Genomic DNA, 25,583 nt, shown 5'->3' on the forward strand with positions numbered 1-25,583 from the left:
CCTAGCACCATGTTTCTGGACCGTTGGAGGTAACTCCACACAGACATGGAGAACACACCACACTTCACAACCCTAGAACCCTTAGACCAAGAGGAAATTAAAGCCTAATAGATTTAAATTTATGCTAGAAGCTGAAATAATTTATGAGGTTTCACCTTAGTTATTGAGCTCTTGAGATTTTACGTCAGGAATTGTGCTTTTATATGTGTATGACGTATTGTTTAACTACGACTAAAAATCAGTACAATTTACAGGGTTAGTTAATGACACAGCACTGACACCAAGCGGTTCGTTTAGACATTACAGATCAGCAGTCCCTCCTGAGATACATTCTTTATTTACATTTTAAAATGTACTACGAAATAGTCCCAAAAGAGTTATTCCATCCGTGGCAGTGAACACAGACACATACTGTACATACTTACAGACAAACACACACTAGGAGCAGTGAGCACACTTAGCAGTCAGCAACATTGAGAAGTAATTTGGGATTATGCGCCTTGCTGAAGGGCACCTCAGTTGTGGATGTTGAAGGAGGAGACACAATCACCACAAGGCATCATTCATTCATTTATTATCTGTAAGCGCTTATCCAGTTCAGGGTCGCGGTGGGTCCAGAGCCTACCTGGAGTCATTGGGCGCAAGGCAGGAATACATCCTCCCATGCGGAGAACATACCAACTCCTCACAGACAGACAGCCACCTGGAGCGGGAACCGAACCCACAACCTCCAGGTCCCTGGAGCTGTGTGACTGCGACACTACCTGCTGCACCACCCACATCAGTTACAGATAAGATTTAAGTTACAGAGGTTGTAAGGTGATATCCCATATTTATTTAATAATAATAATAATAATTATATATATATATATATATATATATATATATATATATATGTGTGTGTGTGTGTGTGTGTGTGTGTGTGGTTTAAAATGGATAAAACTTGTTATAGTTAATAGTTAAAAGCTTATATTTGTGATATATTACTGAGCTTGAATTTTCCATTCCACCTTAAATAGGCGAATAAGCACTATTTAATAAACACTAAATTCTTTAAAACACACGAACTATTTACACATTTTGATCATGTTGTTATTCACATTCTTCTAATAAAACACACACCACATAGTCCTCACATAAAACACACAAACTTTGGCGTTTACTCGTTTAATCTATACACTATAATATAAAAAAATCTAACATTATCTCTGTTCACTTGTTCACTTTAAAGCTGCAAGATGCTATGTTTGTGGACCTGGCAACCCAGTGGGTTTGGACTATAATGTGTATATACAGATCTCAGGCTGAAATTCCAGTAGAGCTCTGCTCTGGATTGGGCATCTCTCAAATAGATTATACTGCTTCAGCATTGCTCTTAAGGATGCCAGTGCTTCATCTTAGCCTGTTTCCTTAATCTATGATCACCCTGGACATCTTATGACTAAGTACAGTAAATATCTAACAGATTTCTCCTTTAAGCCTTGATCACAGTCTTATAAGGCTTGGCCATCTTTTTTTTCATCAACGTTAAACATATAAAACTTTATTCCCACTCTGTATTCACACTCCGACTGTCATCCAGCTTTTCCATGTCCTTATATCCACTTCGCTAGGGGGCAGTGTACTTATAACACAGGGTCCTGGGATTGCGGTCGTGAATCCCCGGTCGCTCGAGGCGGCGGTGAAATAAACGGACAATTTTCAGTTTGTAACGATCCATTAAAACAACAGGGATCATCTCAGGGTGAAGCTCTGATGATAAGCACATTACTAAAGGACCGAGTGGAGGTGTTAGACTACAGTGTAGAAGCCGAGGGGATCCGCCGGTGAGATGCTGCCGTGTGTCAGCTCCGTGACTGAGAGCTGAGGAGGTGAACAGCGGTTTAAGGTCGTTTATAGATCGATTGTAACACGTCCAGTGTTTGGACATGTTTCTGAGTCTGAATATATAGAATGAACCGTATCTGTGATATCAGCTGTACTGCTCTACGTTTCCTCACAAAATGCCGTTCGCCATCTAATGGGAATACTCCGTTCCCCTTAAATATTGCAGCAGGTGCGATCAAGTTCCTGATAATTTAAGGAGGAACGGAAAATTCGAGTAAGAACCCGCAGAATGTAAAAGCACTGGGCCTACAGTCTTGAGCAAAATATAGACATCACTGGTTAAAATATTTTTTTACGTGTTATGTCTTAAATTAATTTTTTACGCCAATCTACGGTCCAGGTTTTTTTTTAACTGAGATAAACAATGAAATAGAAAACGTGATGCACTTTTTTCTTTTAATTTAGCCGGAAATATTCAGTCTAAAATCAACCGTGTTCAAACGGAAAAGAGCAGAGGGATATTCCTCCTGGACAGTCCTCAAATCAGGACTAAATCATCTATCTTTGTGGAACAGCCACCTTCCACATTACTGTATTAAAAAGACCTGTAGGACACCCCATTGCCCTTTTTCCAGCAGAATGCTCTTTGCTGTGGAATAAATGCTGAACTGATCTAAATGCGATGGAGCTTCCGGTCACTAATCCTGCTCATCCTGGCTATGGACAGCATGTCCAGCATCAGTCTCAGCAGCCATGGACAGACTACAAGAGCTGGGCCCCTGTCCTGTCTCCAGCTGGATCTCCTCCTGGAATGTCCAGCAATCCTCCTCAGAGCGGACCAGCTGACATGAATGCAGTTTGGTCATTATCTTCATTGGGTTCAGGCTATCCACAACAGACCACCTGCTGGACCCCCTCACAGTCGCATTGTAATGGTATGGAAGTCAAGTTGCCACTTAATTTATTTATCAAATGTGACCTGTAAATATATTAATCATATTTATTGTTACAGATAGCGATAATATAAATGCAGTGTCGCAGTCACACAGCTCCAGGGACCTGGAGGTTGTGGGTTCGATTCCCCTTCCAGGTGACTGTCTGTGAGGAGTTGGTGTGTTCTCCCCGTGTCCGCGTGGGTTTCCTCCCACAGTCCAAAAACACACGTCGGTAGGTGGATTGGCGACTCATAAGTGTCCGTAGGTGTGAATGTGAGTGTGTTACCCTGTGAAGGACTGGCGCCCCCTCCAGGCTCTGGACCCACTGCGACCCTGAACTGGATAAGCGGTTACAGATAATGAATGAATGAATAATATAAACGCTGAGAATTACATATTTGACTTATTGTTTGGTCCTTGATAATAGCTCTGAACGGACAACAAACACCTAACTAACATTACTCGCTGCTATGTTTTAAAGAGTCAGTTTTTAAGACTCATTATATATTACAATCAGATGCATCTGTAATGAAAAAAATGTGTGTATGTTAATGTTCAAGGCGTGAGGAAAGTGCATTGAATTACGTAGTGTTTTAAATATCAGTGGCAGATAAAATTGTCTATTTATGTAAAACAAAAGAGTATTTAAAATAATTTTTTAATTTTTTTTTTTTTTCTGACCTTGACACAGGTGTATTCAAACCTGTCCAAGATGTCACCAGTCCAACACAAATGGCACCACAGGGAATAATCTCACAGCCAGTGAGTTTATGTATTTCATATAGTAACTACTACACTGGAACTACTACTAGTATTTAATTCTCATTTTCTCTCTCTCTCTCTCTCTCTCTCTCTCGCTCTCTCTCTCTCTCTTTCTCTCTCTCTATTTTTTCCTCATTTAGACCAGTCCTATGTCCAGCCCCAAATTAGAATCTCGCTATGGCATGGACCCTCAACTACTTCCCAGTGTTGTATGTCTGCTCTCACCTACACATCAATATGTGACCTATCTGTCTGCTCTTCTGTTTTGAAACATTCTGGTTATGTTCACACTCTGCATCATATAAATTCTGATTTGTTGCTTAGATCTGATTGTTCCACTGTGTCAGTGCACATTTTATATGTATGTAAACAACATCTGTCTTTGTAGTGTGAACAAACATGCACTGTCAAAATACCCACATTGATAATAACTTAACAATAACATCACATTCTCTAATTAAGAGTTCTCTCTAACCTGCTGTAGGTGCAGGTACTGGGTGAGGACAGGGCTCAGTGGGAGGGGAAAGTGTTTTTCTCAGAACCTCATTCCTCTGTCCCACCACTCTCCACCACTGTTTGCACTCTGGAGGACAGAGGTACTGCACATCAGCACTTATCCACAGATCTTGAAGTTTTTGAGTTTATGTTTGTAATTTTTATTTAGTAAATTTATACCCTTACTCTGATGACAGCATTTCAAACATTTAATCATGGCTTAACAAAGTAAGACTAAGATATAAATGGATAGGTTGAGAAATATTACAAAACAACAGCACTGGTCTACACAACAAAGATTAACTCCACCTTGGTTTCACCTAATGGATGTATAAACTTTGTTATTGTTATTGTACTGGTTTATTGTTTTTTAGGTTCAACAATAATGCAAAAAATGTTAGACGTGGTACCAAAGCACTAGTCCTTTATCACTGGCCACGCAATCTTTTGGCTTAGCTTGGAAATGGTGTTAAACATATTTGTGTCTAACTGCAATTTGAGACAATAGAGCTTTCACTAAAAAATGTAAAAATGATAAAGTTCAGATTTCATTAAAAAAAAAAACATGGTGTTCCCAAACTCTTTAACTGCAGTGTTTAAAATAAAGTGTTCTTAAAGTGTGAACTTAAATCATCCCCTTTAGGTAATGCTACTGCTCGGTATGTACGCTGCACATCATACAGTTTTCCTGTTGAGCAGCAGTTGGCGCAGCAGAGCCACCTGCCTCTGGGAGCCATCCTCTGCCCACTGGCCAAACCTGAGAATCAGGAGGTAACAAGACCCACACATGCAGCTTCTACAATTATGGAAGCTGGGCAGTGATCCTTTTTTCTTTCTTTAGCTACTTGTTAGCTACAGGTTGAAAGAAGCACAAACAACATTCATCAAATATTTTTAATATGAGTAAAAATGAGTACATTTTTCTTGTAGAATATATGTTGTTAACTGTCTTTGTTTTGGTATTTACTATTTTGGATTAATGTGTGATATTATATGTGTGCAGCAGTCCGTGCCTGTATGTGAGACACAGAAATGTGTCAGGGGCTGTGTGGAGTGTGGTGCATTCATGAGTCCTGCGATGAGCTGGCAGGACTGTGGCCAGCGCTTCTACTGCCCATTCTGCGGCAAACTCACAGAAGGTCAGAATGAATCAGAGACTAATTTCTTCAGCCATTTTACTTTTCAGTTGTAGCTGTCAGTATAATCCTTTTATATTAACTTATGCTTGATTTAATTATTAAACATGCAGCTGGCCCTGTAAAGAAATAGCCTTTAAATTCTTAAAAAAAATGAAACCATAATAGTAGTCCAAGTCTAACAAAACAGTTTGGCATAAACTAAAATTAGGCTTACAAAAAAGTGCAGGTGCATTGTGCTAAATGAACAAATAGCATAGCTTAGCTTTTCAAGAGGATTCCACTGATATGTCTAAACTTCTTTATTACACAAAATGGCTGTCTATATTCACAGGCTATTTTAGATAACAAATAACATAGCTGTTGTTGACAGATATTGTGACTTGAATAGACACTGTGAATAGAATTCCCCTTTTATACAACATTTTTTTCCCATAAATCTGTATTCTCTCCACTGTCCTGTTGCTGCACCATTTTACATTTTCCTTCTGTCTCATTCTCAGTCCCATGGCAGTCATATCAGCCTACAAACAAGGGCCAGCGAATTGACCATGAGAAGAAACCAGAGCTCAGTTTGGGTTCATATGAGATAGTGGAAACACAGAAGGTCAGGATCTTAAACATTATCTCTGCTCTGTGAATTATTAAAAAGATGTCTATCATGTTGGTTGATATATAGGTGGTTTTATTGGGTTGGGTTTTTCTGTGTGCATCTGCTTTTTGTTTATTTTTTTGATGAAGATACAAATGAGCTATCCTGTAAAAAAAAAAAAAGACATTAGGAATGGTAGATTTTGCTGTTTGTGTGTTTCTCTTTGTGTGTACTACAACCTCCACTGTTATACTCTTCTGTATTTCTCTTATATGAACAGGGAGAGCCTGCTGTGTTGCTTTTGGCTGTTGATGTGAGTGCCACAGCAATAAGATCAGGGCAGTTGGATTTCGTCTGTCAGCAGCTTTGTTCCCTACTGTTGTCTCTAGATGGGTATGGAAATATAAAGTGACACACACAAACACAAACACATTGTGCCCTCCTTTCTGACTCTCTTGAAAATTATCTAGTGGAGAAGATGCTGACCAGTCAGATCTCAGAGTTGGTTTGATGACCTATGACAGCAGGATCCACCTCTATGACCTCAGCCCAACTTTATCCCGCCCTCATATGATGGTCATCACAGACACAGATCAGCTTGAGCTCCCTGTGAGGGAGGGGCTTCTGCTGCCTGTTAAAGAATGTAGACAGACGATAGAGAGGTAACAACAGACACACGGCTCAGTCTCATTAATGACTATGGTTTAATGGGGTGTTTTTTCTTGTATTTGTCTTTGTAATGTACACTGATCAGCCATAACATAACGATCACTTCTTGGTTTATACACTCACTGCTGATCCTTTTAAGCTGCACTCAAATACAGGAGCAATTTGTAGTTCTATAATTACAGAATGTAGTCTATCTGTTGTTCTGCATGCATTGTTAGCCCCCTTTCACCCAATGGCACAGGGCAGATATGATTTGGGTGGTGATTAATTCTCGGTGCTGCAATTACATTGACATGGTTGTGGTGTGTTAGTGTGTGTTGTGCTGGTATAAGTGGATCAGATGAATCACTGCTTCTGGAGTTTTTAAACCCATCTGGGCAAAGTCCATTGACCACTGATGAAGTAGATCCAGCATTCCCTCCCATCAATACACAAAATAAGGATCTTTACTCCCCAATCAATACAGGGTATACCATCATCAAGAACTGGTTACACACACAACACTAAGCAGTCTATAAGCTCATAAGAACTACTGTTAACAAATTGCATTAGACATACTTTAATCTTTTAGCTGCCTATGACATCTTATTATTTGGGATGTCAACATCAGAGATTTTAAATTTGTCTATTTCTTGCAGTTAATGTCACACCCTAACACACCACTACCACGTGTTCTGTCAGTGTTGAGAATGATCCATCCATCCATTATCTGTAACCGCTTATCCAATTCAGAGTCACGGTGGGTCCAGAGCTTACCTGGAATCTTTGGGCGCAAGGCGGGAATACACCCTGGAGGGGGCGCCAGTCCTTCACACACACTCACACAAACTCTTTTGAATCTCCAGTCCACCCACCAACGTGTGGACTGTGAGAGGAAACCGGAGCACCTGGAGGAAACCCACGCGGACACAGGGAGAACACACCAACTCCTCACAGACAGCCACCCGGAGTGGGAATCGAACCCACAACCTCCAGGTCCCTGGAGCTATGTGACTGCGACACTACCTGCTGCACCACTGTTCTGCCCATGTTGAGAATGATTCACTACCCAAATCACACCTGCTCTGTTGCTTCTGGGGTCCTGACCACTGAAGCATAGAGTGAAAGAGGGCAATCGAAGTATGCAGAGGAGCAGATACACCATAGTCTGTAATTGTAGCTGACAAAATTCACAAATTCACAAAAAATGTTGGCCATAAGATAATGGCTGATCAGCAGTTTGCAAATATAACAAATTCATAAGATCAAGGAAATAATATATATTATAATAATAATTATATATAATATGTGGAAATAAACTTCACAGTAGCTCACATCACACTTACTGCTTTTTGATATTTAGAAACTCTTCATAAAAGCAAAAAAAGATTTTTGCCATTATAAGACCCATTTAACTCATATACGTGGTTCTGTTGTTTTGTTATTCTGTGCAGCATTTTGCAGCAACTTCCTTTGTTTGATGCCGAGACCCAGGAAAGCTCTGGCTCACATTATCTCTCCATTTCTGCTGCACTCAAGATCCTACAGGTAGAAAAAGTTTAACCCTGCACACATCTACATCTTTTTTGAGAAAACTGTGTTATCTTTCTTAAAACAACCAATTGTTTGCTGTAAACCTAATTCTTTAGGAAATCATTCAACATGTTCCTGCAGGTATTTAACACACTTTGGTGTTCTTTCTAACAGGCTGCAAATTGCCCTGGAATGCTCATGGTCTTCCAGTCTTCACCTGTTACTGAAATCTTAGATAAGAAAGGCTCCACAGGCTTCTTCACCTCTAGCAAACCAGAGGTAAAATGAATGAAAACATAAATCAATTTTTATTATAAATCTAATTGAATTTAACATATTCTTGTCTGAGTATGTATGTATGTTTATTTATTTATTCATTTTTCCAGTCTATCTTTCAAGCTCCAGACTCTTCCACCTCATTGGCCAAGGCATGCATTAGTCAAGGCTGCAGTGTGCAGATGTATGTGTTTTCACAGCAGGATGTGGGTGGGGCTTGGCCTGGGCACATCCCCTTTCTAACAGGTGGCAAACTTATCTGCTACAACAGTCTGCAGGTAGTACCCAGGGTTTAACAACTATTTGACAGAAACCGTACTCAATAGATTTGATCTTAATCTCTTGAACAGCACATTACTCAAGATACAGCGCACCCACTAGACAGCATTTTGCAGTCTTACATATTTTAAGCGTAGATGTTATCTTTGATATATACACTAGATGAGGGGTATCAGACTCTGTAGGACCTCAGCGAATCATGATGTGTCACTGAGTTTGACATTCCCTCATCTATATGTTATTCTACATAAGAAATTGGGCGCTCTCATTCTGGTCAGGCTGGTTTTAATGTATATATTGGGGTTGTGTATACCAGCAAGAGGTGGTAAAATGGTTAAAATGTCAGAAATTTCTCATTACTCCAGGTTGTTTCCTCTGCTGGTTTTCCAAAAGCCCTGTTCTATTGCGGTGAATTTAGGGCACATCTTGTGATTATTAGCTCTTCTTTTCGGTTCATTTAAAAGCCTTTTGTTCATATTGTGTCCATACTTGAAATAAACAGCACCAAATATGTTAAGAGATTAACTAAGACCCACCTGCTCAGGCAATCTTAGTCTGCTTGCTTGGTGAGCACTATAGTTCCAAAGGAATCATTCATACATAACAAACCACACTAACAGAGCAATTGCAACTTATTCGAACTATAGCTGACAAGTATAAACACATTCTTAAACATGGTTTTGCAAAACCGCAGTCTTGTTGAATTATGCAATGAATCTTATGTTTCCCTTCTGAATTTAATAGTAATTTAATTAGTAATAATGAAAGGTGATTGGGTGAAAAGGTCATCCGTTCTTGTAGTTTTAACATCTCAACCACAAAACAATAATAAATATCACTACTTTATCATATGCTTTTAGAGTATGTAATGTTTTATATGGCACTGTAAAGTCTATAAAAAAACTTTTTTGGTTGCCCCTTAGTCAGAAGTGGAGAGAACACGTTTCTGCGGAGACCTGATGATGAGTGTGAACACTGAGATGGCATACAAAGCACAGCTGAGAGTTTTTGTCAGCAGAGGTAATGTAAGGACCCAACAGCACCTTGAGACAAAAGATGTAAATTGCAGCAAAAGTTTAATTCTTGTTATTTCACTGCCAGAAAATATGCCTTTCAAATAAAAAGTCCTTTCAAGTGTTGAGTCGAATAGGGAGAGGGTTTGGGTTGACAGCTTGTAACTTGTGTCTGACTTTTTTTTTGTAGAACTACGGGTGTCTGGTTGCTATGGCGCCTTCCTTGCCAGCACGGACTCCCGCTGTGTTGCCATGGCAGCACTTGATCATCACACAGCCCTGGCATTTGAATTCATTCACAACAAATCCCTTGATGAAATAAGGGGTGTGGCCATACAGGTGAGAACAACAATAATAAAAAAAAAAGATAGAAGCTTGGTTTTATAAAATTGACAGATCTTGCAAAGTGAAAACTGTGTTTTGTCACTGAGCAGTCAAAGAGCACATTTATCTGAGGAATATTGTCTATGACGATTAAACTGTAGGCTCTCTTAGTTTTGTTAACATACAAAGTACATAGTACAAAGTACATTAACTAAACCAGACTATTGCAGAATGTTTCAGAACACAACTTGGGGTCCAATGGCTAAAGCTATTACAGCAAATACTACTGGAATTTTAATTAAGTTTTAAAATGACCACACAATAAAGCAGGACATTTACACAAATCTAACAAACTGAAACAAACTGAGCATTGCCAGATGGTTTGTTTATGTGTAGTTTCAGGTCACACTTGAGGGGAGTAAGATCTGGGTGCCTTTCAGATTTTGAATAGTAGCACTGAGCACATGAAAAGGATGTTATGACTAACAATGCTTCTCTTAAATTGATTTGCAACTCCCTGATAAAATCACAGTAGGGAAAAGACATGAAATAAAATGAATACTTTCAGGTATTTTTTTAAAAATCAGGTTGTTTTACTGATTTTTATTTTAGGGACACTTTTTGTTGCAAATTGTGAATAAAGATTATTTTAGCGTCTCATCTTTGTGTGTTCTTGTGTGCTTGTAGGCAGTTCTGTCGTACAGCAGCTCCAGAGGAGAGCAGAGGACACGGGTGCACACTGTTACTTTGGCCTGCTCCCAGAACCTACTGGACACATTCCGAACAAGCCAAGCTGAGACACTGCTTACTTTCTACTGCAAAAAGAGTAGGCTGAAGTTTTCTGGCCATTTGATGTACAATACTGTTAAACGCCGTCACACTCATCAGCAGAAGGACTGACTTTGTTTCCTGTTGTGTTCTACACTTCAGCATATAAAACTAACCAAAATATATTTTTAAAGGCAATATATATATATATATATATATATATATATATATATACACACACACACATATGATTTCAATCCAAAACACTTGGAATATTCAGTAAAAGATTCCTCATAGTTTGCTAGCTCATCTGGCTTGTTTACATGCTGGAAAAAAAAGTCTGATGTTTGTATCCAGCCTCGGCACTGCTCCCAGGAATCGGATTGGCTCAATTTTTGTAAAACAAAGCACAAAGCACAAGGTTCTGAAGTAGCACTGAAATAAGGGGCATGGTGGCATCCTTGCTAAGTTGAAACATGAGCCGTCACTCTTCAGAATCATATACAGTGCTCTTCAAGATAATGTAAAAAAAAAAAGGGCACAATAATTTACAAAAATATAAGGTGAGATGAGATACTCAACATTTGACCTTTTGATATTGTGTGTACTTCTGTCTGTTTCATGTGAAATGTGTATGACAGTGTATTGCGCAGCATTGGAAACATCTCTGCAGTGTCTTCGTGAAGAGCTTCAGATGGAAATCACTGAGACTTTAGCCTGCTACAGAAAACACTGTTGCACTACCTCTGTCTCCCCTGGACAGGTTAGTTTAGAAATAACACATTCACAAACGTCATTGAGTAATCTTTTCCATCTGACTCACTCTAACACTTGTTTACTGGGTCTGGTGGGGTGCCATGTGCTCAAATACGCTTCTTAATATTTATTTCATGAATTATTTTGTATGATTGTTATATAGCTTTTCTCCCAAAATCTTTCAAAGCCATTTTCATTAAGTCTTCATGGCTCGGTACCAGGAAAGCTCTATTTTATTTCTGTAGTCTGATTGCTGTTATGGCTCTGTCTGCATGTCTACTTTTGTGTGTTTGTGACAGCCTTTCTTGTGATTACCATCTCTCTGACTCTTTCTCTGTCTTTTCTTGCTTATTATGTCTATCCCTCTTTATCTTTCTTCTGTTTTTTTTTGTGTATACAATTTTTATTAAATATATGATATTATACTATATATGATAACATTTCTGCGTTTCCCTCAGCTGGTGCTGCCTCAGTTTCTGAAGGTGATGCCAGTCTACATTAACAGCTTGAGGAAGAGTGAGGTGCTGCTGCCTGGTTTGCGCAGTTCTGTGCATTATCGTCTGCAACTGCGCAGTCTCACCGTCTCTATGGATACACGCAACACTGCCGCTCATTTCTACCCACTCGTTCTGCTACTGGTGAGGTGCCTGAACACTCAGTTCCCCTGCAATTAATCCCTGCATTGAGATGATTCCCTGTCAAGTGCTTAATATAATCACACCACACTTCTGTAGAGGCTGGAAATTCAGAGCTGTTTGAAGATGATGGTGTTGCTTTTTTTGGCAGTATTTGGCAATATTTTAATATTTAAACGTATTCAAAATATTTATTCATTTCAATTTTTTTAATATTCAATATTTTTAAAATATTTCAATATTAACATTTAAAGTTTGACAAATAACCTATATATTTAAGTGGGCTAAACTTTGTTCAATATAATCAAAATATTTTTAAACACATTTCAGGATCATTGCAGTTGAAATGCAATTTTAATGCCCTTAGCTCTTTGTTTATTTTGATGAGGTAAACTGCCTTTTGTAATTACCATTTAATAATTTGACAAACGACTAAAACATACATAATTGTGGTTTATTATTCAGTAGAATTTAGGTATTCTAGCTCTCTGATCAAAAACATGTATCTAGAAATACTCTAATATAACTTGGATTATATATATATAGTTTTCATATAAGTTTTTTTTTTTTTTTTTTTATATATACACATTGACTTCCATTGAAATTTAAGCTTTTCCCTTCCCTGCCAAGTTGATATTTTGAAGTTGCATTTTCATTGGACATCGACAATATGCTTTCTATGTCTTCTCAATATACTGAATCCTTTGAAGTCCAGTTTATAACATTTCCATGTACACGGAATAACTCATGTCAAATACAAATATGTAAACTGATTCCAGACTTCTGAATGGTGGTGTAGTTTGTTGCTCATTTAAGAGTAGATTTTTTTGGTGATTGTAATGTAACGAGTCTTGCTTTGGATCTTGTATTTTTTGTAGCCAGTAAATACAGAGAGATGCAGTGCTTCCTGCTTTGAGTCTGCAGTGCGCTGTTCTGCCTCCAACCTTAAGTCTGACTCTCTCTACTTGCTGTATTCTCCTCTCATTCTGCTGCTGTGGGTGGGCAGTATGGTGCCACCCCTGGCCTTAACACTGCTCTTCAGCGTCTCCTCCTTCTCTTCACTCATATCCGGAGAGGTGAGACATACCTGGAGCTGGACTCTGATTTGATGATTCAGAGAGTTGTTACATTCTTGTGTCGGGTCTTGCAATTTTCCTGTGACTTATCTACTTTTATTCAAATAAATATTTTTCCTCCTATCTGAGTGTGTGATTGTGTTTCTGTATATTTTTTAGATAAAAAGGCCTCAACTTTGTGGAGTGCTTTATTTTTTATTATTAAACATGTCTCTTGTATAAAAAAAACCAAAACATTTATTTATATTGAGCTCAATGTTAGGATTAGTTTTACAGGATTCTTACTGTATATAGACACTTTATCATTCTTACACATAATGCAAAAATCACCATTCATTTATATTTTGTTATATATATATATATATGTGTGTGTGTGTGTGTGTGTGTATACCCATCATCCTGACTGTGTGTATGTGTTTTGCAGATAAATCTTCCTGTGCTGGATAACCCTCTTTCAGTCAACCTTAGGAATCTCATCATCAAACTTCAATCCTATGCAGCCGTTACACTTAAGGTGTGTCTGCTTATGATTTTATATTTATATTTAATTTAAATCCAGGAACAATTCTTTAAACATCTTGACATTTGACGCAGGTGTGCTGCTAGAGCTGCACAGTCAACATGGTGTAATCCTTGGGTTTGGTTTATTTGTTACATACTGTTGTCACTTTTGTTTATGTAATGTATTTTCTTAATCACTTGATGCTTTTGTTATATATTTATATATAGATATGTTATATCTACATGTATTTATTTATTTGGAAAAATGAGACTGGAGCTTAATTTATGTTGAAAACATGACATTAAAGTTCGATATTTTTAAAAATCATTCCGCCTTCCCAGGGGGGTATTTCACAAAGTAGGATTTCTTAGTTAACCAGATAACTTCAGCCCGAAGTCAAGCCTGTCCAATAGCAACAGAGCTGAGGGAGATTCCTATTGAACAATCCTCAACTTTAGACTTAAGTTAGCTGGCTAACTGAGAAATTATTATTATAACAGGGTTATTATTTTTTAACCCTGTTTATTTCTGTGTTTGCAGCTGAAAGTAGTGAAGGAAGGTGACAGTTGTGAGGAGTGTCTGCAGCGCCTCCTGGTGGAGGACAAGAGTCCTAATGGAGGGGCTTCATATGCTGACTTCCTGTTCCATCTACATGTGAACTCACTGCGGCGTATAGCAGGATGATATCAGTTTTATCTTCATGTATCTCTCTTACCTCTGACTCAAGACTGTCTCCAATCAGGGATGAGAACCTAATTCCATTAGTCACATGTTATGTTATTCACTTCAGGATGGAATCTTGCACTTGGTAGAGACTGCATTGGACAGAAAAGCATGGCAACAATCAAGGATTTAAGAGAAGGAAAAGACTACTGGGATTGGACTGAGGACTGTGTATAATGTATGAAAGTGGAGCATAACGATTTTCTTTTTTTAGCAGAGAGTGTGTTTAGCCTGAGTGTGTTTCTGGAGCTGAGTTAAGTTTAACATTTTAATCATGAATTTTGCACTGGGTGCATTACTGGGAGTGGTTAATTAAAATTTGCATGTTAAAATTTTAAGCAATAAGATATTTTATTGAATTTCCTGCTCATTACATCAGTGTTCAATGCATTGCTGTATCAGTGACGTTTGTGTTATTATTTATTTTTGTATTTAAAGGCAGATCTCCACATAACGAGTGTTTGAATAAACAGAATGTGTGATGTGTTTCTGTTGGAGAGTCAGTGGTGGTTTTCATGTTTTAAGGAAACATTTTTACCAATAATTTACTAAGGCTACTAGTTATGGATAAAATAATGTCCATACTCCATAAGTATGATTTATAGCCAAAGGTTTGTGGATACCTGCTCATCTAAAATTTTCTTTAAAAATGTCCCACACTTCCTGCAGTAAAAGCTTTTGGTCTTTTGGGAAGGCTGTAGACTAGATATTGAAACATTATTGTGAGGATTTGATTTCATTCAGTCGTAAGAGTATTAAGGCAGGTTTACATTGCATGATAATCTCACAGTGTGAGAATTTGGCCAAGTTTTCCTCTGCAGCATCATGTAAAGAGTGACATGAAATAAAAGTGTGATATTACAGTGTTGACCATTTCTTAGTGAGGTTAGGGACTGATGTTGAACAATAAGGTCTACATCATTCCCTCCAGTTCATCAAGGTAGGAGATGGAGACAGTAACACAGTCCCTTAAACACCAATACCTCCCTCCAAACCAACAACAATGGCCCTATCATGAAAACGATTTAATGTAAATAGTGGAGCAGTTAGTGAAATGTAAACTGAATAAGAAAGTGAGTTACAAGCCAGTTCCACTAAGTGTTTAGAGCATCCGGTAATCACATTTTAAGATAGAGTACATTATTTTTAACATTTTATGTAAATATGAAAAATGTTCCTGTCATTGCTATTACTGCATAATATTTAACATTTTTATACTGTGCATTTTCGTCCTATAGGAAATCTCGAAACCTTAACTACAACCAAAAATATCGTTTATCTTGAAGCCATCTGTAAATATCGCCCACCCTCCGAGGCTGGAGGGCCCTCCTGTGTTTTGTCCGTATTTGGAGTTACTGCCCACGCCCGCAGTTCAGCTGAGCGCCGGCAGGTGACGCGCGCATATCTCCATAATAAACAGCAGTGAGGGAGCGGGGAGAGCGACACAGCCACCGTGGTTACGTTACTGATTTACTTTCACATTTTACGGCGAGAAGGGGGCCAGGACGCGCCTTTGTAGCCCAACAGAGTTTTAGCTGTAGCTCAAGGCTTCTTTACGGCAGAGGCTCATAACGGAGAGAGGGGACACTAAACAAATAACAGCAGAAAACAGCAAGACGCAGTGACGAGAAGGAGAGAGAGAGGAGACAGATATGGCTACAACAACTTGTACGCGATTTACAGACGAATATCAGCTTTACGAGGAGCTCGGAAAGTGAGTAACGTTAAAGATAGACATATTAATAGCCGTATGTTCAGCTGACTGCGTTTTCAAAAGACATTCGGGTTCCTTTTTGCCGTTGCTTCTTATTCAAATTGTCCGTTCCACCTTAAAATGTGCAGCAGCTACGTTCTGGCGCCTTGAACACTAATGCAACTGCTGCACTGTTTAAGGTGGAACGGAGAATTCGTATAATCAGCAGGCGACAAGGAAGCCAACTTCAGCCTCGTTGTGTGAGGTAATGGTAGTGTGATATAACACACTAAATACCTGATTTTCACTGGGCGGGAAAGGGGGCTTATGTTTTATTGGTGTGTAGTAATCGTTCCTCCTTGGTCACGCTGCAGAAGTGGAAACTGCCGTTGCTCAAAGCCCAACATTAGTTCAGGGAGAGTTGGTTTTGGTGCTACGCCCCTTTTGCAGCTCCCTCCCCCTCGAAATGTGTTCAGCCTTCTGTTGCTCTATTGTGCCGGGCATTTTTTACAGAGCTTCATAGTATTTCCTAAGGCTAAGTGTTTTAAACGTGCTTCTTTCAATATAGCAAATGTAAAGTCGCAAAATGATTTAAAGTGGCAAGTGCTGAAATTTTATTTAAACATAAAGTGAACAATTTAAGTGGACAAATGTAACTCAATAACACAGCTTGTGAGTTATATACAAATACGTTAGACCAATCAGATGCAGCTGTGTGCTGTGATCTCACAACCATGGCGTACGGGCGGTCTGTATTTAAATAAAATAGCCTACCAAACCATTTTTACATTCTTCAGCAAAACGCTTAGGGGATAGTTTAAAATTATAAATGCAAGTATATATTTTGCAACTTTGAAAATGTAACCACCTAAATCTGGCTTTAAATGTGAATATGCAGTTTCCCAGAAGTCATTTTTAATGAGGTCCCTTGAGGTGTATACCGCAATTCACTTGCATGTGACCATGAGTTTATAGAAAGTAATTGCAATTGAAACCGTCATTGCTGACTATATTGGTAAAAAAATCGCTAAACCTTTATATTTATACCTGCATATATATACATACATAGTTCATAACAAATGTTCTGTGTGGAAATGTCATAGAAATATGTGTGCTTCATAAAATAGCAGGTATCAGAATTTTCAGAAATATTGCTTATCCATCATTTCTTCTGGAAATAAATTTATCTGTTGGATCATGAAAGTACTCGAATTGGATGGCTTTACCCTACATGTTTGAACATTACTCTAAGGATCTGATGCCAGCTACTGAGGTTGGATGATTAGAATTGGTTCTCAAAGGCCCCTCCAGTTCATCCCAAAGGAGGTCCATCACTCCTGATATTGTTCCTGTATATTCCCCAGCTCTATGTTGCTATGTATTCCCCAGCTACTGAGAACATTGAATTATTTTTGTAGTAGTAAATTAATATGTTCCTCATTTTAACATCTTTGTCAGTTAGAGTTGTGTATTAGATAAAAGGAATGGGTGAAACTGTATTTTATGAAAAACCTAGAGAAAGGTGCTTGCTTGTTTGGCACAGATAATGATAATATTCGGAAACAGGCCATGTATTCCTCTAGAGATGTCTGGATGGATATAGATAGTGTTGGTAATAGAGATAGCATGTAGGCTATGTAGGGCTCTGTGTATGTTACTGTGTGTGTGTCTGTCTGTCTGTGAGTATGTTTTGGTATGTATGTACAAATCCACATCCCATAGTCAAAATAACATTTGTCTCTCTTAACTAAAAACAAAAATCATATAAAACCTGAAAATGATTTATCCTTAAAGCCTCAGTGTTCCAAAGCAGGATTGTGCAGAGTCAGGTGTGAATGATGGCAGTGAGTTGATGTTGTGAAATTGAGGTTGAGGAAATGAAGAGAAGGGATTTTTGAGAATGACTCTGTACATTTCCAATAGAGCTACAGCACATCCGGGCTAATCCCACATCAGAGAGAGTGGAAGGGCACACAATGCTGAAGGCTGCTGTATATGAGGCTTAGTGATAGACTTTCTGTTGAAATGAGGCTGAGATGTGGGAATGTTTAACATGAATTGTGAGCGTTTCTGGATTCTGGCACATGTTTTCAGAAACAGAAGTCACTAGATATAGTGTTAGTGTGTGTTGCACTGGTACAAGTGGATCAGACACAGCAGTGCTCTTGGAGGTTTTAAATCCCTAAATGTCATTGCTGGACTGAGAATAGTCCACCAACCAAAAATATCCAGTCAACAGAGTCCTATGACCACCGATGTAGGACTAGAGGAGTGTGCAGCAACAGCCAAGCGGACTTAGTTTAAAAACTCTTACAGCACTGCTTTGTCTGATACACTTGTACAAGTGCACCATGAATGAACACACCACCACCGCATCATTGTCACAGCAGCTCTGAAAATTATTCACCACTTAAATCAAACCTGTTCTGTGGTGTTCCTGTGGGGGTCTTGACCTTTGAAGAAAAGGAACAAAAGGGAGCTTAGAAAAGTATGCAGAGCAACAGGTGGATACACTCTGTAATTGTAGAATTACAAAGTGCTCCTGTATGATCAGTGGAGTTGAAATAATGGACAGTGAACATAGAAACAATGAGGTGGTCTCAATCTTATGGTCGAACAGAGTAAGATTGTAATATATATAATAATATACTATAATAATTTATAGTTTTATATAAAAAATTTAGTATGTATTTAGTGTATATATAGTGTGTATGTGTGTATATATATATATATATATATATATATATATATATATATATATATATATATATATATATATATATATATATATATATAAATAAATAATACATTTTGTTTTTAAACAATACTAAGGCAGTCATTTTTGAGAGGTAGGGCATTAAAATGCTCCACACTTGCTTCAGATCCATTGGTATTTTCTGTCCATTCTTCCACTGTGTGAAGACAGCTTAACACTGAGTCTGAAACAGTGTCTTCTAAGAAGATTCTACTGTCTACTGAGAAAAGATAACAGACAAAATATAAGAAGATTTTATCTTAATAAAACATCAGTACTTGTAGTAAATTTTTGTGGAATGATAAGTCAAAAATTTCTAAATGAGATGACTTGGATCTCAAGAAGCTGAAATTTGGAGGTGTAGAAGTATACCTTTGTGGATTCCTTTGAAAAACTGAATGAGAATCTCGTTTTCACTTTTCGGGTCTTTGACTTTTGCACCGTGCCATATGTGAATGCATGAAATAGATTACCTTAATAAGATCTTTCAGCTGCAGCAGGATGTATGTACGACTGTGCATTCCAGTATGCCTGAAATATATTCCCATTCCTAAAGGAGTTGAATACATTGCCATATGTGCTGAGGTTTGCAGCCAAGAATATTTGCCCTGTTTGAATGTGATAGTGAAAGGAACATCTTTATCCAGCAGCTTGAAATATACAGTATCCTGTTAATGCAGCCAAAGGTGGGAGAGAAGAGGAGTAAGAGCTTACATACACACACACACACATACACACACACATATATATATATATATATATATGAGAGAGAGAGAGAGAGAGAGAGAGAAACACACGCGTCACTTTTGTGCTTACTAGGGCTAGGACTATATACAACATTGTGTATATATGCGCAATAGTCATGTTTTTTCCTTATTGTTAAATAAAAAAGACAGACAGAATCTGCAGTCTGTTCTACAGCTTTAACAGAGCAGACAAATGGAAAGGTGGGAGTGGAGGAAATGCTAAGAAAAGTGAAAAATCAAGAGGAGTTGAGAGAGAGTACAGGATGTGCCTGACTGTATAAACAAACTGTTTTGAAGCTCTCCATTTCTAAATGGCTGTGAATAAACATGCTTCTTGATGTAACTTAATTTACAAATTTTTTGATGCTTGACACAAAAGTAATATTTATGTATGTATTTATTCATTTATTTATTCATTCGTTCAATGATAGTGGTCGGCAACCAGTCGATTGCGATCCAAAGGTTGATCTCCAACACCATGCAAGTCTATCGCAATATCATGGCTGCTTTGGTTATCGCATTTAAGTTACTATAGCTGCATCATTGTGTATCCACAGTAGTCCCTAGTAGTACTAGTAACTAACTAGTTAGGCAGGGACATAAATTTTGTCACACACATTCACATTTCTGACCAATAGTGCTTCTGCTCTGTCTCTGCCCTCCCTGAGCCAACATGGTGGCAGCACTGATTTTGGTTTTGGTTTTTAAAAGGGGAGAAATTATACATGCAGATTACAAGGTACAGCACAAGTGAGAGCCACACTATACCACTGTGTTCTGTCAAAATGTGCTAACATGGTGTACTTTTGTACAGCTGCCTAAATAAAAATTATAGGTAGGGTATTTTGATAAGCAAAAAATTTATCAGAAAATTCTTCGAGCAGAAGTATAAACAGGAGAAATACATAACCTAAATCCCTGTATAAGGGGAAAAAATACGGTAATTAAATTGTTAATAGATTGTTTATAACCATGAAAAACACATGAAAACATTTAATAATGTGGGTGTGAGCATGCCAAGAGCTGCTGTAGGATATGTATCTATGTGAGTGCAGCCTCAGACACTGAGTACCACCAAAGCCAACATTCAGCTATACGTTAATGAAGTAAACATTAACGTTTCATTTTAATTTATTGGAGGCTATGGGGACATATACAGCTTTGTTATTTTCAGTAGATCTTTCATTTGTTTAGCTTTCAAAGGTATTTTAAAATCGTCTATGTTTGTAAGGATGTTGGTGATCACTGTTCTATGACATATCTACCAGAGGCAGATTATATCTATCAGTATTATTTATTTTACTCCACACTTGCATACATTTATTTTACACAATCTTAGGTACAGCTATGGACCTAGAGGTTAGAGAAGCAAGCTTGAGATCTGAGGGTCACCAGTTTAATTCCCAGGATTGGCTGGAAAAAAAAATTCAGTCACAGCTTAAGTGCCTTTACGCAAGGCGCCTAACCCTCAGACTGCTCCCCAGGTGCCGTTGTGCAATGAGTGTGTGTTCACTACCCATGATGTATGTGAAGAATTGCTCACTAATGTGTGTTTGTGCATTCACTGCCATGGATGGGTTAAATGCAGTGAGGGATTTCACTAAGGGCATCAATAAAAGTGACCCTTTCTCTCATACACACAGTTTGTTGCTAGTGGTTGTGGGTGGCATTATTTTAATATTGAGCAATTTATTCCTCAGAATAAATTATCAATATTGCAAAGCCCTAGCGTTCACGCAGATGTCATAGATCACTTTAATGCCCCTAAGAGTACTTGGTGTGGCTTAATGAAGAGCACTTTGTCTGGACACTGACTTTGACCAGTAAAAGAACAACTAGAGATTTGATTTGAAAGATTGAGAATTTTCCCTAAGAATTTGTGTTATTTATAATTTATTATACAAATTCAGTTACCTCTTGCAACACTAAAGGTCCAATCCCCCTGTGCATAGGTAGTGTATTATCAGATTCTTAGACTACCGAAGTATCTGCTCTTAGGGTTCTTTTGTACAATGGCCATAAACCTACTAATAATAAGGCCTAACATTTGCAACAGTGTATTGACATTTGAAACATTACTTGTGGATAACTGAGTGAGTGCTACCACAGTAAGTCAGGAGGGGAAGTGTTCAGTGATTATTCTATAAACTATCATGATCAAATGCCTGGATTTTAAGTATAAATTGTACAGGTTGTGTTTCTAGTGAAGTGTATTTGAAAGTTTGTAAGTTTAATCAGCTTTTATTGATTGGCCTTTATATTTGAACATCTTGGATTATTTGATTTCTTACCAAAATGACTGATAAATTCTAATTCCAACATTATGAAGTGAAAATGTTAATACCTATATCATTTAAATGGATTACCTCTTTTTTGAGTTTTTCTATGTTTATTGTAGTTCAGTTGTCCAAACATAATTTTCCTAAAAAACATTTCTAGTGGATTGTGTTTTGATTAATATATTCCAAGTCCAGACGTGTATATTTTATTAACACCGTACACTGTGAACAACACCCTGTGATGAGATCAGTTTCATTTTCTTCAGGAGGGCTGGGTGTGCAGGAAGAACAGTCTGGAGGGAAGGAATGACTGGAAGGAGAGTAATGCTATGTATGATTGAGTGCAATTATTTTTTTTATTTTGTTTGTTTGTAAGTGACCATCTTCATGCAGTTTCAATTGGGTTAGTAGTAATATTGCAGTATTACAGTATCAACCATTCAGACATTTCCCATTGACTCCTGTTATTAATGGAGCATATGCCAGAGATATTTAATTACATAATAGCTATGATGCTTGACCACATATATTGATTTTATTATATTTTTTCTCTAGGGGAGCATTTTCGGTTGTGCGGAGATGTGTGAAGCTGTGCACAGGCCAAGAGTATGCTGCCAAAATCATCAACACCAAAAAACTATCGGCAAGAGGTGAGGCATTTTCCTAATCTAGCTATGATTTCTTTTGCTTTGGCATGCTGTCTTTTTGTACTGTTTTCACTATGTGGCTGATTGTTGTATTCAGATATTCAGGTGAATTATGAGTGGAACTGTTATCAAGTAAAAAAAAAACCACTTTTACTGAAAAACAAATGTTTTACACACATTCTAATGGTGTGCAATGTTTAGGATATGTTTAATTATTAAAAAAAATGTGAGTAGACATAAGAAATAGTGGAAGCCTTGTAAACTTGGATGATAATGTAAATATAGACAAGCCATTATGGTCTGCAGAATTATTGCAATGATAGATACTGTCATGCCCTAGATCAGGGTTCATGAATTTTATGTGTAAATGGTGAGTGTTGCTGCAGGTTTTCATTCCAGCCAAGAAGGAGCACACACTGTATAACTAGCTAATTGTTAAAAGACTGAGACTAGTTGATTGAACAAATAGAATCAGGTGTGCATATACTTGGTGACCCTTGCTCTTGTTTAATCTGTTTATGAAGTGCCATGTGTGTGTCACAGAGTCTATCCTATAGTTGACATAGCAGAATTACCGACGTTAATAGAACTTCCAGTCAGAGTAACTTTTTTTTTTATACTTGATATCTGATTAATAGGATGCACCAAGATTTTGGAACATGTAAAGTTTGAGCTACTGCAGATATATTTTGTAAAAATTGTGTGTTTACAAGTGTCATTACAACAAGCAAGGTCTTCTCCACTACACAGTTGAAATCATTGGGCCTTATAATGATAACACAGCAAACCAGAGAGTGCCATTCTGGTGTCATTTATTACCAAAGTGTTTAGTTTTTTTAATTATAGAGAAACGTACACAAATGGTAATTAAAAAGTATGAATTGGTCCATCATTCTTTATTGTTGAGGCAGTTGCTATTTATCAGTAATTTAATATTAAGTTTTCATAAATTGTTTGTAAATGGTTTTTAAAAATTGCGTAATATATAATGCTACAGGGTTTTTTTCACAGAATAAATGTAACTTTCTAATCATACACTTGTTCATAATGGTTGAATATTTGGTTGATAACCCAAAGTGGCCAAACTGGTGTATTAGTAGCTAGACCTGTCGCGATTATTTGAGCTATCTGTGATGATTTGCACGGACTGTTATCATATTATATTTTATTTCAATTCCAACAAACAGAATATCAATTACATGTATTTCTAAACAAATGGTGCTATTAAACGGTAGTTGTAAAAAGTGCCAATAAAACAAACCTGAGAAATCATCTGCGGATCCACCACCGCAGTTCGCTGAACTTGGGAAGCCAACGGCATCAACAGATTCTTCCCGGCAGTTGGTCATTTCAGAGGCTCTCGGGCGAGTATATTAGGCTACGTTCACACAACAGGTAAAAGTATACCAAATGTGATTTTGTGACCAAATCAGATTTTTTAAACTGAGCCGCACGCACAAAGAATGATGCTTCAGGCGCTGACCAGAAGGAAATGTCCGTCTGTTTCATACAAAAAACTTTTTTTTAAATGAAGGAATGGGACCGGACTGGTGTTTTACTGCAGAGCTGTGTCACAAAACCTCCCTTTTCTTTATTCCAGAAACAGAGTATTAATTAAAGACTCTATTGAGTAATAAAACGTGAACTGATTTTTCTTTAACTCTAAGCGCAAATTTCCCGGGTCTCTCACTAACACGAGTCTCTAAAGAGATGACGACGAGCACCGACATAATGAGATTAATATTTCCACATTTATACAGCTTCATACTGACATGAACAATATCAAACTGATATAGAACTACTAAAAAAGGTCTTCTCTTGTTTGTTTTATTTTTAAAAAATAATAAAATTTATACAAATTTCCATTTTATTTTCTCATAAATGAGAGATAGTAACCTGTTTCAGGAGTTTCACAGTATATTTTACTAAACGGGAAATCCTTTGACCTGGCAATTTCCACCTCCTAAACACCTCAAAATTCCAGAGATGGTCATGGATTATATGAAAGTGGCCCAAAGCTGAAGTGAAAAAGTCAGATTCAATGCGATTTGTGCTGTTCACACAGCCACGTGAACGACACATCTGTATCACATATGACTGGGCCTCTTTACCTGCTGTGTGAACATAGCCTTAGTATTCCTTGCCCAGAATATGCCAAACCAGTAAATAACACATGTTTAAGCCATAGTACATTTGATTTATTTTGCTTATTTTGAGATATTGCAAATATAATTTTCAAACATAAAATTTTAATTTTAATTAAAAACAGGGGGAAATATTTTTACACATATTTATGAATAAACTGTTCAATAAACTGACTTTCTTTACCATAATAGTGTGTGCACATTATTATGTTATCATTAAGCATAAAGGCCTATCACAATACTGGGGGTGTAAAAAAGCAAACAAAAAAACCAGACAAATCGTTAATTGCATTTACTTGTATGACAGATAATCGTCAGTTAAAATTTCATGATCGTGACAGCCCTGCTGGCAGCCTTCTTCTATACATGCCAATCCCCTTTACCCTCTGCAAGATGGCAGATGGTCATGGTCTTGAGTCTTAATTTTTTGTATGTTCCCCAAATGACAGACAGAAAATGCACAATAATTTGATTTGACATTTAAAGTGTTTGTACATAGTTAAATTTGGTCTCTCTATTAGGTTACAGAATAATTATTCAGATATTATAATTACATAGTAGCAGAAAATTGGAGCTCTAAAGCAGTATACTGATTACTCACAGGTGCTGGGGTTTTCTAATGACTGCCGGTCAGCCGCACATGCTTCAGTGGTAGCGGTTACAGCCAAGACCTAGGCCAAATACCGCATCAGTGACACAGACTCCGAGCACAGTTTTTCTTACAGCATCCTACAGGACAGGGGTGTAAATATGTCACCCTGTGAGTAACATGAGCCCTGCAGCTGCTTTGCCAGGTGTTGCCAAGCATTTGACAGCCTTCACTGTTCATTGTGGCAAAAAAGCATTTTGACTCCTGTAGCTTTTAGTGAACAGCTGATTTGGAAAAATGGTTTAGAATATCATATGGTGTGGTATAATTCAGTCAATGATTAGAGTGCTGACACATGGACTGGTGGACCTGTTCCCAAGAAAATTTTAAGTTCTTAGTCAAGATACCATTACTGCACATTGCTATCTAGCGGCCCTGGCAGTAGGTCTG

At 37.7% G+C, this 25,583-nt stretch overlaps 2 protein-coding genes across 18 annotated transcripts in view; both read left to right on the top strand.

Annotated features, from left to right (window-relative positions):
• The first annotated feature begins 1,648 nt into the window (after positions 1–1,648).
• On the top strand, positions 1,649–15,037 carry LOC136677660 (protein transport protein Sec24C-like). 4 transcript variants are annotated; one of them, XM_066655246.1, is made up of 21 exons: positions 1,649–1,871; positions 2,466–2,762; positions 3,454–3,524; positions 3,665–3,733; positions 4,009–4,120; positions 4,663–4,790; positions 5,023–5,158; positions 5,659–5,762; positions 6,028–6,140; positions 6,218–6,409; positions 7,850–7,943; positions 8,103–8,207; positions 8,315–8,482; positions 9,407–9,503; positions 9,687–9,835; positions 10,508–10,646; positions 11,230–11,351; positions 11,803–11,982; positions 12,858–13,055; positions 13,480–13,569; positions 14,098–15,037. In XM_066655246.1, the coding sequence occupies exons 2-21, from the start codon at positions 2,510–2,512 to the stop codon at positions 14,239–14,241; spliced, it is 2,664 nt and encodes an 887-aa protein (XP_066511343.1). In that variant the 5' UTR covers positions 1,649–1,871; positions 2,466–2,509; the 3' UTR covers positions 14,242–15,037. The 4 variants fall into 4 exon arrangements, 3 of the variants coding, with proteins under 3 accessions (XP_066511343.1, XP_066511342.1, XP_066511344.1); XR_010796402.1 differs by having other exon boundaries at positions 1,649–2,762; positions 12,986–13,055; positions 14,098–14,234; XM_066655245.1 differs by having other exon boundaries at positions 1,649–2,762.
• A 675-nt stretch (positions 15,038–15,712) lies between these two features.
• LOC136678044 (calcium/calmodulin-dependent protein kinase type II subunit beta-like) overlaps positions 15,713–25,583 on the top strand; it is a 73,265-nt gene continuing 63,394 nt past the window's right edge. For all 14 annotated transcript variants that reach the window (XM_066655832.1, XM_066655831.1, XM_066655823.1 and 11 more), the window contains exons 1-2: positions 15,713–15,994; positions 22,309–22,403. In XM_066655832.1, the coding sequence (XP_066511929.1) occupies positions 15,933–15,994; positions 22,309–22,403 (157 nt within the window). In that variant the 5' untranslated portion in view covers positions 15,713–15,932. The remainder of the gene's footprint in view (positions 15,995–22,308; positions 22,404–25,583) is intronic.

This window comes from Hoplias malabaricus, chromosome Y (assembly GCF_029633855.1).
Source record: "Hoplias malabaricus isolate fHopMal1 chromosome Y, fHopMal1.hap1, whole genome shotgun sequence".
In the NCBI taxonomy this organism is placed as follows: domain Eukaryota; kingdom Metazoa; phylum Chordata; class Actinopteri; order Characiformes; family Erythrinidae; genus Hoplias; species Hoplias malabaricus.

What these genes read in the sequence shown, in the direction of transcription:
- LOC136677660 (XM_066655245.1), top strand. Translation starts at nt 2,510, where the DNA reads ATGGAGCTTCCGGTCACTAATCCTGCTCATCCTGGCTATGGACAGCAT. An exon ending in CTACTGTTGTCTCTAGATGG is followed by an intron (nt 6,141 to 6,217) that starts GTATGGAAATAT and finishes AAAATTATCTAG; the next exon opens with TGGAGAAGATGCTGACCAGT. An exon ending in TCTGCTACAACAGTCTGCAG is followed by an intron (nt 8,483 to 9,406) that starts GTAGTACCCAGG and finishes GTTGCCCCTTAG; the next exon opens with TCAGAAGTGGAGAGAACACG.